This window comes from Nelumbo nucifera, chromosome 7 (assembly GCF_055504915.1).
Source record: "Nelumbo nucifera cultivar China Antique chromosome 7, China Antique-T2T, whole genome shotgun sequence".
Classification (NCBI taxonomy): domain Eukaryota; kingdom Viridiplantae; phylum Streptophyta; class Magnoliopsida; order Proteales; family Nelumbonaceae; genus Nelumbo; species Nelumbo nucifera.
Genome location: NC_142655.1, coordinates 55,781,670 through 55,802,122, shown reverse-complemented (window position 1 = coordinate 55,802,122; position 20,453 = coordinate 55,781,670). Strand labels below are relative to the sequence as shown.

General features: G+C 38.4%; 1 protein-coding gene across 3 annotated transcripts in view; it reads left to right on the top strand.

Moving 5' to 3' along the window:
• Positions 1-16,944, top strand: part of GRL (transcription activator) — a 112,410-nt gene extending 95,466 nt beyond the window's left edge. For all 3 annotated transcript variants that reach the window (XM_010262303.3, XM_010262304.3, XM_010262305.3), the window contains exons 22-24: positions 4,575-5,566; positions 5,951-6,163; positions 16,237-16,944. In XM_010262303.3, the coding sequence (XP_010260605.1) occupies positions 4,575-5,566; positions 5,951-6,163; positions 16,237-16,729 (1,698 nt within the window). In that variant the 3' untranslated portion in view covers positions 16,730-16,944. The remainder of the gene's footprint in view (positions 1-4,574; positions 5,567-5,950; positions 6,164-16,236) is intronic.
• Positions 16,945-20,453: the final 3,509 nt, after the last annotated feature.

The following is a 20,453-nucleotide window of genomic DNA, read 5'->3' as shown; positions in this document are numbered from 1 at the left end:
ATTACAATCATATAACCATGGATGTCCTAGCAAAATATGGTACATTTTGATAGGCAAAACATCACAATGCATTGTATCTTTGAAGTTTCCAATGGAATATTGCACCAAGTATCACTGCTCTACTTTTTAGGTTTGTGTTGTTAACCCATGTGACCTTGTATGGGTCAGGGTGTAGTTCCACTTTAAGACCCATTTCTTCTCAGCATCCTCAGAGATTATGTTACTACAGCTGCAACTATCAATCATCATGAGACAAAGTTGTCCTTGGCATCGTACACATGTCTGGAAAATACTACTACACTTCCAGTCTTCGTTCTCAAGAACTGGATGAGTTGTATATAAAGGTCATAATACTAGACATGGATCTTCATCATCTTCATAAATAATCTCCTCTGTTGAATCTGATTCAGGTCCTATGACTTCATTTTTTATAATATTCTCTAGATGACTAATAAGAGCTACTACTTTGTTTGGGCAATGAGAAGAAAAGTGACTAAATCATTTGCAATAAAGGCATTTTATATCCTTCCTAGAGTTATCTACAGCTGTGTACTGCTTTAATTAATTGTAGAAGTAAATGACTTGGACAGGTTGAGATAGGAGTAGAACCTGTAGAAGCACAAATGGTCATTTGAGAGTGGCTACGATGCTGTTCAAAAGTAAAGGAATGATTTGAGTGGAAGGTGGATCTTCTATGGAGATCCTCTTCAATTTGATAGGAATCTGAATGGCATCGGACATTGAATATAGTCTGTTAGTAGACCATCCAGATGCAATCTGTGGCTTCAAACCTTTCCGGAACATTGATATCAATATGTCATCAGTCTATTGCATTTCAGACTCATAGCTAAATGGTAGAACTTGTTAACATACTCTTCAACTGTCATAGATCCTTGTTGTAACTGCATAAGTTGAAGATGCATGCACTGTTTGTGGATCTTCTCATAACTTCAGCTTGTCTAATCCATCAAACACATGTTGTTCCTTTCATCTTTGCTTTGGCAAAGAATGCCTTCTTGTCTTCTGTCATGTCATACCACTGGAAATATGATTCTAAACTACGTATCCAGTCTTCAAAAAGATCGGGAGATCCATCACCATAGAAATCAGTAACATCTAATTTAACTCACCTATCAAGTTCATAACAAGGGAGATATAGTGGTGGTTGCTGTTGTGGCCCTAGGAGGAATATCAATAGCTGTTTCATGTTGAAGTAGTTGCTACATAGTAAGTGCAATAGGGAGCAGTGGAGGAATAATGGGCTGAGAAATTGGTGCTAAGGAAACAGACTGATAAACTCCCTCATTATATGTGGCAGTTGAAGAACTCTCACCAACATCAGTGTCTTTCCCTAACCCTATGACTAGAGCTTCAATCTTGGCATTCAAAGTGTCAAATTTGTGATTCATTGCAGCAACTTTTTGCTCCAAAGAAGTGACTTTAGATGTAAAATAGTCAATTCGATCATGGAGTCAATCCTTCTCTTCCTCATAGCTATGAACCAAATCATCAACCTTGGCATTGACTTCTTTAACTGTGGGGTTCATCATGTTTACCTCTAGATATGGATATGATACCTCTTGATTTGACTCTGATATGGCTCTGATACCAAACTGATGTAGGACGGGTTAGGGTCCTACTAATTTACGATATGGTGGTGGACTTTGTGGGGTGAACAAGGCTGTGGGGGTGATTAGAGATGAAAAATATGGAGGAAAAAGCAAGTAGGGTTCTTGTTGTGCACCAAAGAATGATCAAGAAATTTGAAGAGAGAGGTGAACTCTTGCTGTAGAGAGAACAGAAAAAATATAGATCAATTAGAAGAAGAAATAAAAGAGGGGAAAAAAAGAGAAATGTTGTGGAACATAAAGAGGTGGGCTTGGGCCTTTAATTCTCCATCATGTTTTTTCTTCTGTTAAGTGTATGGGCATGGGTTTATTATGTATTGGTTATCTTTACGTGTGGCCACCTAAGCAGGGGCAGTTTTGTCTCTTTTTGTAATATTTTTTTTTTTATCAATAACAGGAGCATTTCATTAATAAGAGATTAAAATACAAAGGAGGGGTGATAAAATATCTTAGCTCCCCTAGGGATCAGAAGATAAAAAACAGTTATAAATGAGCCCAGAAAATAGAATCCCTATGCACCCCTTGCCTAGCTAAACTGTCAGCGAAGGAGTTGGCACTTCTCTTTATCCAAATACATTTTACATCAATGTCCATAGTCAACCACTTAAACTTCCTCTTCTCATTGTTGTAGTTCCAAAGCCCAATCTTGTCTTCCTTTAACCAGCCCACTACTATCTCAGAATCACCTTCTATGACCAGCTTATTGATATTCAAGTCCCTTGCTCTTTTTACCCCTTCCATGACTCCCATTACCTCAGCCCTAAGGGAGTAGTCGCCCATGTGCAGACTCTGTAATTTGATGTATCTTATTAGTATAGTCCATGTTGTATATTACTTATACATCTTATTCTTCTTTTCTCTTTCAGCCCTATATGGGCATTCTTGTAATTGTACATATCTTTTAATATATAAGAGACTCTTTGAGGTGGGGGTCATTCATTCTTGACATCTCTAAGATTATTCTTGTTCTTTTCTCTATTCAGTCTAGAGTGTTGACATGGTATCAGAGAAGGTTGCTCTCTTACTATTTTCTCTCTCTCTTGAACCTCACTAGAAGCAGTAATCCTATTGTATTAGGGCTGTTTTGATCAACCCTTTTCTGTTCAGTCTTCTTTGCGCAACCAGCAGGAGAGATTTCATTAGATCTCTCTTGGGAGACATTGGTTTGAGGCCAAACTTCAAATCTGGTGTCGCCTAAACCTGATCTATTCTCCCTACCAACAACATCTGATTTGGTGAAATTTTCAAAGGAGTTCTGATCTTCTTCTTGGGGCGGAAACATTGTATAGTTTCCCTTTTTGGACTGCAACAGCTTTGGACTTCAGATCTGGTGTCGCCTAGACCTGATCTAACAGCATCTGATTTGGTGAAGTTTTCAGAGTTCTGATCTTCTTGGGGCGGCAACACTGTTCAATTTCCTTTTTTTTGGACTGCAACATTTTTGGACTTCAGGCCTTCTACATCAGCCTGCGATTTGAGTTTTTCTCTCCAGATTGAAGGGTTCTCTCAGCCTCTTCTTAACCCTACACTCAGTTTCTGGTTTGGAGATTTCTAAGGACTGTTTTGATCAGCACAAAATACCTCCTTGTTCTTGAAAAAGACGCCTGTTGTGTTGGTAAATCACAGTTTTCTCTCAATCAGCTGACTCAATCAACCTATAACCCTAGATCTGGTGTCATCCTAGGGTTTTCTTGCTTCCTGTTTATTTGATTCAGACTTCAAATTCATATTTGAAAGGATTTTTGGACTGTCATCTTGAGTTCTTGATTGCTGAATTTGGTTCTCTGATATCCTTGTGCCTGGACTGCTGTTTTCTTGCTAAAATGGCATCCGATAGAGACTATTATTCCTATAAAACTGGAAGGGTCAACCTATGGAATTGACATTGATACTGTAGCACATGGGAGTAAGAAATCTACTATTGGTGGTGATTCTTTTGTTAAAGGTGATTCTCTGGCATCTATGGTTGAGGAAAACATTCGACAAATGGTAACATCTGCTATTTCTTCTGCTCTTTCTGCTATTACCTTACCTAGTAAGTTTGCCAGATATTGTGCTTCTCCTTCTCATATTGTTACTACCAATGGTGAAAAGTTAAACATCATTGGTAGTAGCGATCTATCTCTTAAGCTTTTACCCACTGCATCTTTCCCTCTTACCAAGACCCTTCTTGTTCCTAATCTCACTACATATTTGATTTTTGTTGGCCAATTAATTGATGAAGGTAACACTCTCATCTTCTCTCAAGATGGATGTTTGAAAGGGAAGGGGCACAGGTAGGGTCGTCTATTTGCATTGGAGTTCAAGAAGTCTCAAACAACAGCATCATCAGCTTATTTCAGTTCCTCCACTTCTAGTTCCTTTCTGAATCATAGAAATAATGTTTGGGACTTATGGCATAAACGCTTGGGTCACTTACCTGCTGAAAAATTAAAATTTTTGTTTGATTCAGGCCTTATTAACTAAAAATAAAAGGCTCAAAGAAAAAATCAAACTTTAATGAATAAAAAAACTTTCATTTTATTGTTTTATTTTCATTTGAAACACCATAATATGATGAACCAATATTTTGTTACTTGTTGGAATGTTATTTTTGTGATCTTATAACTTTCTTTGGAAATAAGAGTTTTATGTTATTGTATTACCAGGGATTAGTGAAAGGGAGTCTATATGTAGAAGTACTATTATGAAATAGTCAATTTGGTATCAATTTTTCATGTTTCTATCTTCTATGTTTCCTCTTATTCAATCATTATATGGCTCCAAATTCAGTTATTTATCAATTCTTTGTAGTTTATATCATATGGAATCAATGTTCAATGGTTTTCCGGTTAGGTTTTCTTTGGAATAAAGTTTATCCTTCTAAATATTTTGCTGATGTGTTTTAGAATAGTCACATCAAACTGATGCTATTTTGATCATGACATACCTATTGTCCCTATTCAGTACATGAGGGAATGCATCCTTGGAAACTTTAGGAGGAGACTGCTTGCAGTACTGAAAACTGATAGTGATCTTCAGCGCCCATCTATTCTGGAGTCATTGATCCGGAGACACATTAGCATAGTCCATTTAGCAGAACAGCATATTAGCATGGACCTCACTCAGGGAATCAGGGAAGTTTTACTAACAGAAGCCTTTTCTGGGCCTGTTTCCTCACTGCACTTGTTTGAAAAAACGGCAGATCAACATACTGGTTCTGCTATTGAAGCTGTATGCAACTGGTATATTGAAAACATTGTCAAGGATGCATCAGGTGCAGGAATTCTGTTTGCACCAATCCGCAAGTGCTTCAAGAGCACAAAGCCTGTTGGTGGATATTTTGCAGAGTCAGTTACAGATCTTAGGGAATTGAAGGCCTTTGTTCGTATATTTGGTGGCTATGGGGTTGACAGATTGGACAGAATGATGAAGGAACACACTGCTGCATTATTGAATTGCATTGACACATCATTGCGGTCAAACCGTGAGGCACTTGATGCAGTTGCTGGAAGTATGCATTCCGGTGATCGTATAGAAAGGGAGGTGAATTTGAAGCAGATTGTGGACATGGACACAGTACTTGGGTTCTGCATTCAAGCAGGGCAAGCACTAGCTTTTGATGGGCTTTTAGCAGAGGCTTCTGGGGCAGTACTGGAAGAGGGTGCACCTCTGATTTTTTCTTTGCTGGCTGGGATTTCTAAGCATTTACCTGATGAAATACTAGAAAAGGACGAAATTAGGAGGTTGAGGGGAGTTGCAAATAGTGTTGGAGTAGGTAGTGATCATGATTCAGAGTGGATAAAATCAATTTTGGAAGAGGTAGGGGGTGCCAATGATGGTTCATGGAACCTGCTGCCATATTTGTTTGCTGCATTCATGACATCCAATATCTGGAACACAACTGCCTTCAATGTCAATAATGGGGGCTTCAACAACAACATGCACTGCTTGGCAAGGTGGTCATGCTTTCCATAATAACAATAAATTAATCATGTTGTATCAAGTAACTGCATGCTAAGAAATATGATAGTTCCTCCGTGACATGGGGATGCATATATCATCCGGTTTATGGGCATATCTGAATCCCCTGTATCATCTCGGTTGAATTACTTAACCCCTTTTTTTACTTAATTTTAAATGGGCTAGATAATGGGGTCCCAGAACCCTGATGAAGGTGGGATTTGTCCTAGGTCTCCACTACAATCAGGAGACTTTACCACTGCCAGATGGCATGTTCACCTGACCACCTTATTCATTCACAGTGAAAGATTGGAACTATCTGTTATGCTTCATAAAATAATACAGCCTCAACCATTAATTACAGAAATTTGTTGGTGCAGGTGCATCAATGCTGTAATGGCAGGGAGTGAATTTGTGAGAGTGGAAAGAAAACAGCAACAAGAGCAGTCCCTCTCAAATGGACATGCTGCCGAGGTTTCAGAACCTGAAATACAAAACCGTTTGTCTGTTGAAGCTAGCGTAAAGTCTTTGATGCAGCTATTTATTAAATGTTCTGCGGGGATTATACTCGATTCATGGAGTGAGAATAACAGGTATGGTCATGCTCATATAATGTTATAATACTCTTATCTCTTCTTTGAAATTGGTTTAATTTGTCATAGATCAACCTTAAGACATATAAATTTAGTTATAGGTTTTCAGCAATTTCAAAAAGTTGATAAAATTTATTATGCCCTCTGAGGTCCAACCAAATTCAGAAGCTCAGTGATATTCTTGCACGTAAAGATCAAAATCTGGACCTTTTGATTTTTACCTTATCATTAAGCATTTACTTTTAGATTTACTGCAACCGAAGGAATTTTTTTTGAAAATTGAATTCTCGTATCTGTTTGAGTCATATTTGGAGTTCCTTGGAAGTTCTGCATTGATGAGAGAGTTGTCAACGCAGAAATTCTTGACATATTTTGTACACAGATCCACTACTTGATGGGTCAATTGGGAACTAGGTGACCACTAGTCCACCTACTCTAAAAATTAGCATAATCATATGATCAACACTGAAAAAAACAGTGAACAGTGATGAAGATAATGATGGGATGGGAGATCCATCATATGGATGGCCGAACCCTGCAGGAAGGTTGGGCGAAATTTCAAAAATTTCTTTACTCCCATCCGGTAATCCTATTCCCAATTTAGAAAACTGCATTTTCAAGGTTCGTTCTTGTAACCAAACCGGACCAAATCTGAAACCAAAATAAGAGAGGGATATACCTGATACGGAATCCATGCAAAAATGCTCCTCCCAACGTAAGACCAAATCTGAAACCAAAATAAGAGAGGGATATACCTGATACGGAATCCACGCAAAAATGCTCCTCCCAACGTAGGTGTTCACGCCCAAAGAGAGTACCAAATCCTCCCTCCACTGAAGATGACACAGCTTAGGGTGAAGCAGGATCAGCAGGTGTTTCTTCACCAAGACTAGTGATTCTTCAGCAAGAATCGAATGGGACAGTGAGCACAACTTCTAAAATGTTTCTTCTCGCAAGAAACAATATCAAGATCAAATCTTGATCCAATCCAAGAACTGGAAATCGAACAGGGTAGGGCGGCAAGCAGGAAGAAAAAGAGCAGAAGGCAAGATTAGTCTAACTGTGTTGTCTTCTCTCTGTATTCAGTGAGTGTTTTGAAAGTTCACCCCGCTCTCTTATTTATAGCCTTAAAGAGACAATTTCCTAATCTCATTAGGAGTTTCCTAATCCAAATCTTTTATTTGGATCTAGATTCTTTAAGTGATAAGGATAATCCTTTATCTGTAGATAAAGATCAGCCTTCCTAATCAAATTAGGAGTTCCTTTGGTCCAAATCTTTATTTGGATCTGGACTCTTTAATTGGATAGGAATAATCCCTTATCTTATCTGCTGATCCAAATCCCAGATTCGCCCCTATTTAATTAATTTAATTAACCCAATTCGAAATGAGTTTTTAGGCCCATTAAGCTTTCAAGCTCACTTCCATTTAAATGCTGGCTAGCTTGGCTCTCTTGGTATGGCGTGGGACTTATCATTGATCTACACATCAGCCACATGGGTTCAGTTTAGCCTCTGTTACAAGGCCTAGCCGATTTCACTGTTGAATACAATGAACCCCTGAGTCTATCACTATGGGCTCTTAATGGGCCCAACATTTACACTAAATCGTCATTGGGTCCAGCCATCTTATGAAAGCCCAAGGACTATGGGCAGATGCAAAATTAGCCCATCAGATATAACCCTCAATGGTCTTACACTTAACCTCTCAGCCCATAATGATCTAACACTACCCGACAAGGGAGGACCTCTCCCTCGGCTGCAAGGTGCAGTGTTGCACTCTCTAGTCACATGGATCCCGGGAATTAAAACCTTTTGCAAACATTTTGAAGCCATAATATTATATATTTATATCTCTATATAAATATATTTTGCAAATACAAATTTCAACGGTTGAAATCAAATGCCGGCAGTTTAGGTTTCCATCAGAGAGAGTGCATCCCTGATCATTCACTTTGTCCGACAAAGGAGTTGATCTTGTCACTATGATCACCCACTCAGATGAATTCTCGGACTGTCCCAACATACTTAGTTTTAGACCCCCTCTAAGGATCTCACTGATTGACATATCAAAGATAGCCCAATCCGACACTTAGTGCAGTATCATAATCGAGTCTAGGGGTCAGGTGTAACATTCCAGTTTTGCCCATCTATCTCCAAGGTCCAAGGCAATACTGAAATTTTGGTCCGATTCAGGGCTTCAAGAAAACCCACACTACATGCACCTCAAGTCTCACCCTAACAGCTGAGACAAGCCACCCCAACCAACTTGGTGGTACATCAGTGTCAGCCTTTGCAAGATAAATCTCCCCAGATCTATGCAATGGCTGTGAAGATTCTAAACTAACACGTGTATCATATGTGTCCAGTTTAAGGGTATTACACAGAAACACACCATAATAACATGAATCAAATATGTACTTTATTCATTTACAATAAATGTCATAATGTACATCATGCTGATTGGAGCTAAGGGCATACACTATCTAACAGCTCCCACTTGCACTTAGGTCCAATCGGGTATAAGTCGGAGTCTCATACTTTCCACATGTTTCTCAAACACTTTTTATGTCAGTGGCTTAGTCAATGGGTCTGCCACATTCTCCGCTGATGCTACTTTTTAACATCAATCTCCCGTAGATCCAGTGTTGTCACACAACAGTAGAATGGGTGATGTGTTGAATTCTAAATTCTAGAATGAACACCTTCATTCATTAGGCAGCCTCACTTACGGCAATGTGCTCGGCTTGGGTTGTGGACTGTTATTTTTACTACTCAGGACCCCATCGTAAAGATGTAAACAAATGTAGACATTCTACCATTTGGATCTAACTGGCAATCGGTATCAGTATACCCGACGATCTGTAGTGAACTACCATCAAATACCAGACAAAACTCCTTTTGTCCTTCGAAGGCATTTTAGTATGTGTTTCACAACAGTCCAATGCTCTTGTCCTGGGTTAGATTGATATCTACTTACCACACTTACGGCCTGAGCAATGCTTGGCCGAGTGCACAGCATGGCATACATGATGCTCCCTACGGCAGAGGCATAGGAAACTTCCTTCATGCCCTCAATCTGCTCAGGTGTCTTGGGAGACATACCCTTGGAAAGAGTGACTCCATGCCTGAAAAGAACATTTCATTTCTTGGAGTTCTCCATACTGTATCTCTTGACTATTTTGTCAATATAAGTAGACTGGGATAATCCTATTATCCTCTTCAATCTATGTCTATAGAGTCGAAGTCCCAAGATATAAGAGGCTTCTCCAAGATCTTTCGTGGAGAATTGTTGCGAAAGCCATACTTTCATCGTAGTCAACATTCCTACATCATTCCTAATTAGTAGAATGTCATCTACATACAGAACCAAGAACGTAACCATATCTCCACTAGTCTTCCTGTAAACACAGGACTCATCCGGATTCTGCTCAAAGCCAAACTGTTTGACAGTACAGTCAAACCGGATGTTCCAGCTCCTAGAAGCTTGCTTAAGTCCATATATGGATCGATTAAGTTTTCATACCATGTGTTCCTGACCTGCAGTTATGAAACCTTGTGGTTGCTGCATATACATATCTTCAATAAGATCTCCATTCAGGAATGCAGTTTTGACATCCATTTGTCAAATCTCATAGTCATGGTATGCTGCTACATCTAGTAGGATTCTAATGGATTTAAGCATGGCCACGGGCGAAAAGGTTTCCTCATAATCGATTCGTACCCTTTCGCCACAAGACAAGCCTTGTAGGTCTCAACCTTACCATCGGGGCCTTTCTTCCTCTTATAGATCCATTTGTAACCAAATGCTTTTACCCCAGGGGGCGGATCTATCAGAGTCCAGACTCCATTGGTCTCCATTGAGTCCTTCTCAGCTCCCATGGCATCTACCCACTTCAAGGAATCTATGTCCAACATAGCTTCTGTATAAGTCACGGGATCCTCCTCACTGGTCGTGGCTTCCACCAAGTAACTTTCTTGGTCATAGCTGTAACGAATTGGAGGCCTGGATGCCCGGGTAGATCTCCTAGGTTGGTTATTAACTAGAGCTTGTGGGACATCTCCCACTACTCCTGAGCTCTACTCATCAAGAACAACTTCCTGACGATGATTGTTCAAGATGTAATCTTCCTCCAAGAAATGGGCATTTCGACTACAGAACACCTTCTGTTCTCCTGGGTCATAGAATAAATACCCTACATAGCCTTTTGGGTAACCTATAAATAAGCAACGGCTGGTTTTAGATTCCAATTTGTCAGCACTTGTTCTTTTAACATGTGTCGAACAACCCCAAATCTTCAAGTGTCTCACACTTGGTTTCTTATTGGTCAAAAGCTCATAGGGAGTCTTCGGAACAGATTTGGTTGGAACCTGATTCAGCACGTATATCGCACTCTCCAATGCATAACCCTAAAAGGATGTGGGTAATTCCGAGTGTACGAGAAGTGATCGGATCATATCTAATAAAGTCTAGTTCCTCCTTTTTGACACCGTTTAGCTGTGGTGTAGCAGGAAGAGCTCGTTGTGATACTATCCCATTTTTCTTTAACTAGTCCTTGAATTCGTCAGAGAGATATTCGCCTCCTCAATCTGATAGAAGGGCCTTAATGTGTCTCCCTAACTGTTTCTTGACCTCTTGCCTGAACTCTTTGAACTTTTCAAATGATTCAAACTTGTGACTCATTAGGTGCACGTAACCATATCGAGAGTGATCATCGGTGAATGTTATAAAATAAATGTGCTTGTTACGTGTCCTAACATTCAGGGGACCACATACATCAGTATGTATAAGGTCAAGTGTGCCTGTTGATATTTCAGGCATACTATTAAATGGTCGTTTCATGATCTTACCCTGAAGGCAAGGTTCACAGGTTGGAAGATCTTCTAGTTAGAAAATCTAAAGGACCATCATTTACCAATCTTGTGATACGATCTATGTTAATGTGGCCAAGTCGGTAATGCCACAGGCACGTGGGATTAACTGTATCACGGGTTCTTTTCTTGAGGTTATTATCCAACGTAGTTTCGGTTATAATTGTTTCTAGAGAATGATGGAGAACATTGAGACCATTCTCAAGTTCTCCATATGCGAGGAATTTGTTATTCCTTTTGATAGTAATCGCATTATTAAAGAGAACAGAATAACCATCCGCACACAGTTTTGAAACATAAATTAAATTTCTTCTCAAATTGGGTACATAAAGACAATCTTTTAATGTAATTATTCCTTCTCTGAAATACAATTCTACAGTTTCTATAGTTGTAGCTGCAACGCTTGCAGAAGTCCCCAAGTAAAAAATCACTTCACCGTCACTCAGTCTTCTGTTTGTCCTGAACCTCTGCAATGTGTTACATGCATGAATAGAAGCCACGGAGTCAATACACCAGGAAGCAGAAGTCACCAACATATTGGTTTCTATGACAAAGGATTTGAAATTACCTTGTTTCTTGGTCTCCAGGTATTGAGGACAGTTCCCCTTCCAGTGGTCGGTCTGTTTGCAGAAGTGACAAGCATCCAATGCCTTGTCCTTCCTCTACTTTTTAGGCTTGCTAGTTTTCTTCTAAAGTTTCTTCTTTGCCTTCCTCTTCTTCTTGCCCGATTTGCCACTTTCAACAAGCATGGCAATGGGCTCATCTTTCTTTATCAGTTCTTCGGCCCTTTGCAACATATTGTTGAGTTCCTGAAGGCTAACATTTAGCTTGTTCATATTGTAATTCATTATGAACTGATTGAAGGAAATAGGCAAATGATGGCATCAACTTTGGTGACATGACCTAGCCCAGATCCAAGAGCCTCTAGTTCATTGATGTACCTCATCATCTTAAGACAATAGTCATGAACTAGCTAGTTCTTAGACATTTGTGCGGTCATAAATTGTTTTAGGACCTTTTTGACGAGTCCTTAGACTATCCAAGATATCTTTGGACACTTCGATTTGATCGAATTGTCGTTGTATCTGATTGTCTAAGGAGGCTATGATATAGCATCGGGCAAGAGAGTTTCTCTTCCCGTTCTTGATATTCCCTCCTACGGGCCTCAGAAGCCCTATCACCCAGACGATCCGGAGCAGGGTTCTTAGCAACCTTGTCCAATTTCTCGGACGTTAGAACCAGCATAAGGTTATGATACCAGTCAACGTAATTTGGGCCCTTAAGCTTATTGTCGTTTAACAGTTTGGCAAATTGTTTGTTTGCCATTTCTGATAAAAGGCAAAGCAAATATTAGTCCACGACCTTATTTGATTCATGTTATCTACATAGATATGGCTTTTAATCTATGTTCTATTTCCTTTTGTTCATCTCTGAGATTCCCCTCCTATTTCAGTGACGGAGACTCCGAACTTTGGCTCTGGAAATGTGGGAAACCACAGGGTGCATGGAGCCAACTGTTTTAGCTGCATAACCTCACCACCTTCTGTGAAGGATCACATCCACTCATCTCATGAGTTTTTCCTTTGGCCTCTGTCAGACAAGGTTCATTGCCATTTTAGATTAAACATTTCTGTCCAGTGAGTGCTTACCCATCATATTCGTGGACGCCAAGGTACCGTGAGAGAGTCTTCCATTTTAGGATAGGCCCCTCCCACATCGGTCTATGACACCCCTATCATCTTATGAAACAATCCAACAGATCCAGCAGCAAATGGATAGTCCAATTTTATGGTGCATTTCCTCACTACTGAAGGACCCATCTTCATGTTAATGATGGAAGGCCTTTAAAGAGTTCATCATATGAATCTCCCTATCACATGCACTCATATTTCAGTGGAGAGAATGAAATATTACGCCCTAGTTTTATTTAGGTCAAACCAAAGTGGCTCCTACTGGCTTTTTCAAAGCCAAATTTAAATGGGCCCTAAACGGATAGGGTTCCGCACGGTTCCTCTTGGGGAGGAAGCTAATGTGGGTTCCACCAAATGAGATCTAATGATCTTATGGACACCATGGCCATGGTGTGCGAAAGAGCCACTATCGAAATAATCATGAGCCAAGTACTTATGGTCCATGTACATAACACATCACACATCCATACATCACATGCATGAAACAAATTGATCCAATCAATTAAAATATCTGTAAAATCCTTAATTAATTAGATTAAATCAGTATTAGCCCAACAGAGCCCATAATGTTATCATATAACATTATCTAGGTACATGGGTTGTACTGCAAAAAGCAATTCGGCCCATGTAGCTATATTAGGGCTGATTCAGTTTTATCATATTAAATTGAGGTTTTACAGTGGTGGGCCGAATTAAAACTTGAAGTGGGTCATCAACTCTCTGGCCTGAATCGAATTAGAGTTAGAAAAAACCAACCCCATTGAACCAACAATTCGGTTCAACCAGTTTGGACCAGATCTGGTGTAAATCGGTCCAAGTTTTGGTGTCTAGTTCAAAATTTAATTCAAGAATAATAATCTGAAAATAAATTAATTCAAGATAATCAAATTATCAAGAAACTAAAATCAGAGGGCTGCACTGTAATTTTCTTGGATATCCTGCAAACCTGCAAAGAACAGTTAATCGTTGATTGCAAAATCGATATCTGCAAAATCGCAGATCCCATAAATTGTTTTTGCGAAAATTTCTTCTCCTCTGTTGCGCGCTCCAACAATCTCCAAATGGAAATAAAATAAAAAAAACCTAATTTTTCTATTATTACATCACATCAAATTCCTATACAATTTGTCTAAATATATATATATATATATATATATATATATATATATTTACAGACCAAAATTGAATAGAAAAGAAATCGCAGGGTGTGCCATTCTTGGCACCATAAAGATTTGATCTCCACCACATGTGCAGCCCAAAAATTCAAGAAACATTCACAGAACAATTCTATAAATATCAGAAAATAATAATAATTTATTTTCCAGATCATCTGCCCATAATCTGGGAACCAATTCCCAGAAAAAAACGTTAACTACGCAAATCGGGTAGAACGCCTTCTGCCCATTTGCGCAGATTCAGATCTATTCCAATTTGGTTCAAGACTTGAACTTGGCTCTGATACCACTGATGGGATGGAAGATCCATCATATGGATGACCGAACCCTACAGGAAGGTTGGGCGAAATTTCAAAAATTTCTTTACTCCCATCCGGGAATCCTATTCCCAAATTTAAAAAACTGCATTTTCAAGGTTCATTCTTGTAACCAAACCGGACCAAATCTGAAACAAAAATAAGGGAGGGATATACCTGATACGGAATCCATGCAAGAATGCTCCTCCCAACGTAGTTGTTCACGCCCAAAGAGAGTACCAAATCCTCCCTCCACTGAAGATGACACAGCTTAGGGTGAGGCAGGATTAGCAGGTAGTTCTTCACCAAGAACTAGTGATTCTTCATCAAGAATCGAATGGGACGATGAACACAGCTTCGAAATTGTTTCTTCTGGCAAAAAACAATATCAAGATCAAATCTTGATCCAATCCAAGAACTGGAGATCGAACAGGGTAGGGCAGCAAGAGCAAGAAGAAAAAAAGCAGAAGGCAAGATCAGTCTAACTGTGTTGTCTTCTCTCTGTATTCAGTGAGTGTATTTTGAAGGTTCGCCCTGCTCTCTTATTTATAGCCTTAAAGAGACAATTTTGCTAATCTCATTAGGAGTTTCCTAATCCAAATCTTTTATTTGGATCTGGACTTTTTAAGTGATAAGGATAATCCCTTATCTTATCTACAGATAAAGATCAGCCTTCCTAATCAAATTAGGATTTCCTTTGATCCAAATCTTTATTTGGATCTAGAGTCTTTAAGTGTTGTTCCAAATCCCAGACCCGCCCCTATTTAATTAATCTAATTAACCTAGTTCGAAATGGGCTTTTAGGCCCATTAAGCTTTCAGGCTCACTTCCCCTTAAATGCTGGTTAGCTTGGTTCTCTTTGTATGGCGTGGGACCTTATCATTGATCTACACATCAGCCACATGGGTTCAGCATAGCCTCTGTTACAAGGCCTGGCCGAATTCACTGCTGAATACAATGAACCCCTGAATCCAACACTATGGGCTCTTAATGGGCCCAATATTTACACTAAATGGTCCTTGGGTCCAGCCATCTTATGAAGACCCAAGGATTATGGGCAAATGCAAAATTAGCCCATCAGGTATAACCCTCAATGGTTTTACACTTAACCTCTCAGCCCATAATGATCAAACATTACCCGACAAAAGAGAACCTCTCTCGGCTGCAAGGTGCAGTGCTGCACTTTCTACTCACATGGATCCCGAGAATTAAAACTTTTTGCAAACATTTTGAAGCCATAATATTATATATTTATATCTCCATATGAATATATTTTGCAAATACAAATTTCAACGATTGAAATCAAATGCCGGCAGTTTAGGTTTTCATCAGAGAGAGTGCATCCTTGATCATTCACTTTGTCCGACAAAAGGGCTGATCTTGTCACTATGATCACCCACTCAAATGAATTCTCGAACTATTCCAACATACCCAGGTTTTGACCCCCTCTAAGGGTCTCATTGATTGGCATATCAAAGACAGCCCAATCCGACACCTAGTGCAGTATCATAATCGAGTGTAGGGGTCAGGTGTAACATTCCAGTTTTTCCCATCTATCTCCAAGGTCCAGGGCAATACTGAAATTTTGGTCCGGTTCAGGGTTTCAAGAAAACCCACACTGCATGCACCTTAGGTTTCACCCTAGCAGCCGAGACAAGCCACCCCAACCAACTTTGTGGTACATCAGAAACACACCATAATAACATGAATCAAATATGTATTTTATTCATTTACAATAAATGTCATAATGTACATCATGCTGATTGGAGCTAAGGGCATACACTGTCTAACAGATAACATTTAAAATGGACTCATTCAGTGGTTAGTCCTAATCCTATGAGACACTCAAAAGGCTCTGCAAGACACCTGCCAAAATATTTTGGGGTTTAAAACTTTAACAACTGTGTTTGTGATGCTATTACAAACATTTTAGGAATAAGATTTTATCTCTATTAAAATATTTGGTTTTGGTTTTTCTTCCCATTTTTCTGTCATTCTTAATTGCTCCTGTATTTGCAACTAAATTCTGCCTCTTCCACAGGTCTCATCTTGTAGCAAAGCTAATCTTCCTAGACCAGCTTTGCGAGCTCTCTCCGTACCTCCCAAGGAGCACTCTTGAATCCCATATTCCTTATGCCATTCTCCGTTCAATATATAGCCAGTACTATGCAAATTCTCCATCCATCCCTCTGGCATTGCTAAGCCCATCACCCCGACAATCACCTTATGTCTCTACAACACATGCATCTCCTGCAATCCGCCAAAATCGGAATGATTCTGCAGTTCAGACAAGTTCAAATGATTCAGGTTTCTTCAAGGCATCATCTCATAGTCAGGAGCAGTTCTATGATACTGATAGTGGAAGTCTACACAGTACTGACAACAACAAACATCGGAATGTTCGTCGTTCTGGACCCCTGGAGTATAGTTCAAGCCGAAAAGTGAAGTTTGAAGCCTCTACTTCAGGTACCACTGGTCCAAGTCCATTGCCAAGGTTTGCAGTGTCAAGGTCGGGTCCTTTATCATACAAGTAGAATGTGGCATAAAACTAAGGAAATGAGAGAGTTGTAAATTATCTGTTTCTCTTCTTGGATAATGAGCTAATTATTTGTGCACAATTACTTGATGGTCAGATAGGAAGTTCCAGGGAACACAAACATTGTTAAGAGAATGTAGCCAAGTCATTGAAGGTAGAGCCAAGCTGCATGCCAGTTTTAGTCATTGTCAATAGTTGGTGACTTGATTGAGATATCAGGAGCCTGCGGTTGCACAGTAATTCACTCCCAATAATAATACTCTTGCTAGTCCCTGACACAACAAAGATAAACCAATATAAAGGAGCAAAAGCACTTGTTGGGCACTTTAGTAATGCACCAAAGAGCTAAAAAATGAGCAAAAATGGCTTGATTCCCAAGGACTGACAGCTGTTGTATATATTGATCTCAATGAGAAGCCCTATTTATCGGTGCGGGCTCTCTTTAATGTTAAAGAAAAAATTACGGTTGGGAGAGTCCCATCTGTTACGTGTCAGCTTGGATTTAGCATCAGTTGGACCTGTTCTGCCTGTTGGATCAATCACTAGTATCCACTAGATAGGATTAAGTGCCCAGAAATTTTTCAACAACCTAGCCAACCCCAAGCAGGATATGCTGACATGGCAATAGTTTGTTCAGCAGCAAAGAACAAGCAACTACTATTAATAATAAGAATTATTCTGCATAATGCATAAAAACACTTTACCCATTGGTGTAGGCTATGCGCCTATGCCATCTGCCTTAGGATTTATCCTTGCATCTAGGTTATTCCAATTGAGGGCATCTGACCATTTGCATCAATATATCCTATTTGGCCATTTAGGCCCGAGATGTCAGTTACCTTTCAGACCCAGTTTATTATATATGTGCTTTTTAAAATTTTCACCTGTTATATGCTTAGTAAATGAGTCAACTAGTATATTTCTTGTAGGTACATAATCTACCCGGATTTCTTTCCTATGGTAGATGTCAAGTAAATATCTGTACTAAAGTTTTATATGTCTTCCCTTTGGATCGATTTTGTCATTCTTTATTGTCTGAATTGTATCTTCATTGTCATTATACATTTGAGTTGGACCTCCTTGTAATTCTCTTATCTTGAAGTCTTCTCGTATCGGTACTGTTTTTTCTTACTTTTTTTAATTTTTTTTTCAAAACTGGTTGAAGGGGGCGGTTTAAGGCTCCTCCACCCCTTGAACCAGTCAAAACCCCGATACACCCTCTGTAGGGGCATATCAGGGTGCTTCCGATACGATACGTGTCGATATTTTGAACCTTGTCCGAAATAATTTGAGAAAACCTGAAGGCAAAATTCCATAGTGGTTTGTGGTGGAAGAGTGTAGGCTAGCTCGCCACAAATTTCAGTGCCATTAGTACCTATCAACGTTTTATTTTTTCAAATTTAAATTTGTGTCTCTTAACCTCGCACATTACTTACCATCTCTTTGACTACTATTATTTAAAGCAAGTATTCAAATTCAATTCCAGCTGCGATGCATTTCAAATATTTGTTGCATATTACATCAAATTTACAAGGTGTTTACCATTAATGACTTTAACATTATTAAAGGTTCAACTGTGATGTGTTAATTTTTTGCTTCACCTTGTGACTTACATATAACAGATTTTGCCTGTCTAATTGATTTCCAGGCCATTAGATTCCCCTAATTACTATAACCTTAATTTTTGTCTAAAAACTAATGATAAGAAAGATTTGATCCTAAGTATTTAAGCGAAAAGGTAATCCATCACTATATAGGCTTTGATTTTTGAACCGTAACTTTTAGACATTTTCTTATTCGATGTTTGTTAATAGATGCTTAAACATTGATACTAAAATCTGTATATTTATAAATATTAAAATAAATTATCTTTTTTCTAAGAATTATGATATGCTCATATACATAGGGGTTTCAATTGACCGTTTTGGTTTGGATCCAATCCGATCCAAACTTTATCAAATCAGATTTCGATAGTCTATTATAATTGTTGGATTGGATCAATCCAAAATAAATTGGTCCATATTTTTATTGATTTGAATTGGACTTAAACCAAATTTCCAATAATCCAATCATGAGGCCAAACCCTTGTTCAATTTGAAATCAATCAAAACTGAAGCCAGCATAAAATCACTTTTATGAAAGCACTTTTAAAGAAGTAGTTTTATAAAAGCACTTTTATAAAAGTAGTTTTGTGAAAGCATTTTTACAAAAGTACTTTTACAAAAACACTTTTATGAAAGCACTTTTATAAAAATACTTCTACGAAAGTACTTTTTCAAAAGCACTTTTACGAAAGAACTTTTATGGAAGTACAAAAGTACTTTTATGGAAGTACTTTATAAAAGTACTTTTATAAAAATACTTTTACAAAAGCACTTCTACAAAAGTGCTTTTATAAAAGTCTGGAAGAACTTTTCTAAAAGTGCTTTTACAAAAGCACTTTTACGAAGTACTTTCAATAAAGTGCTTTTGTAAAAGCACTTTTATGAAAATACTTTTATCAAAGTACTTTTATAAAAGTGCATTTTCAATGCCAAAAGTGCTTTTATATAATTTTTGATATTTCATTTGGTTTGGATTGGATTGGATCCAATCCAATCCATTTACATTTTAATGGATTGGATTGGATTGGATTGGATTTGGTTTGTATTGGATTTGGACTGGATTGGGTCCAGTCCATTTCTAAGTGGACTCACAATGGATCCAGTCTAATTGACACCTCTACGTATACATTTTAATTCTTCTATCGTTTCTCAAAGAGTCAAAGTTAACCAAGTGTGTTCCCAATTATCCACATTCCATATAAACATAATTTAAGTATGTGTTTCTTATATGTATACAACTTATACATAGCCTTCTAAAACTTATATTTAGTTTTTTTATACTTCTTTTGGGATTTATTTGACTTTTCTTGGCATATCCATGCATATCTTATTTTTTCCATTATATCCAAGGTTCTAACTATTGATAATGGTGTATTGGTTTATATCATTGAGCACTTTTATTTTTTTATTTTTTTTCTCAAACCTGTTCAAGAGGGTCGGTATAAGGCCTATATATCTACCCCCTGAAACCAAGCTTAAAGTGGCGTATAACCAATATGATATGTATTTGTAATACGAGTTGATACGTTGCAAAATTTTGATCCTTGATTGCATCCAGGCATATCCAAAGCATATAATCTCTTAAAATTGCCTTGCTATTGTGTTTCTAATGAATTCGGATTAGCTGAATGCTTTAACTGTTCAGTGGGCTGTGGAACCAATGATGAGGTTCCATGCCAATAATAAATTCATGGGTCCCATTATAAAAAAATGCAAGCCCCATGTACTTAATATTGGCATGGAACCTTATCATTGGTTCCATAGCCCTCTGAACAGGAAGCTAAACCTTGCTCGCTTCTAATACTTTGAACCCTAATGCAGACATTATTTTTAAAACAGACAATCATACAAGAGTATTGTCAGAGGAAGAGGGGATGATCTAAGAATTTTTTTTTTATTTTAAAAGAATTAATTCATACTAGTTACCACGCGAGAGAACATTCACACAACTTAGGGTGTTGGAATCCTATTGGGTTTACCACCACAAGTTTTACAACATCTAAGTTTACAACAATGTTTTTAAAGTTGACCTGGAAATGAAACCACTTTTCAATTCGAGTGGTGGTGGTTCAATGGTTCATCTGAATGAGTAAAATAGACCAAACATGTGATTAAATA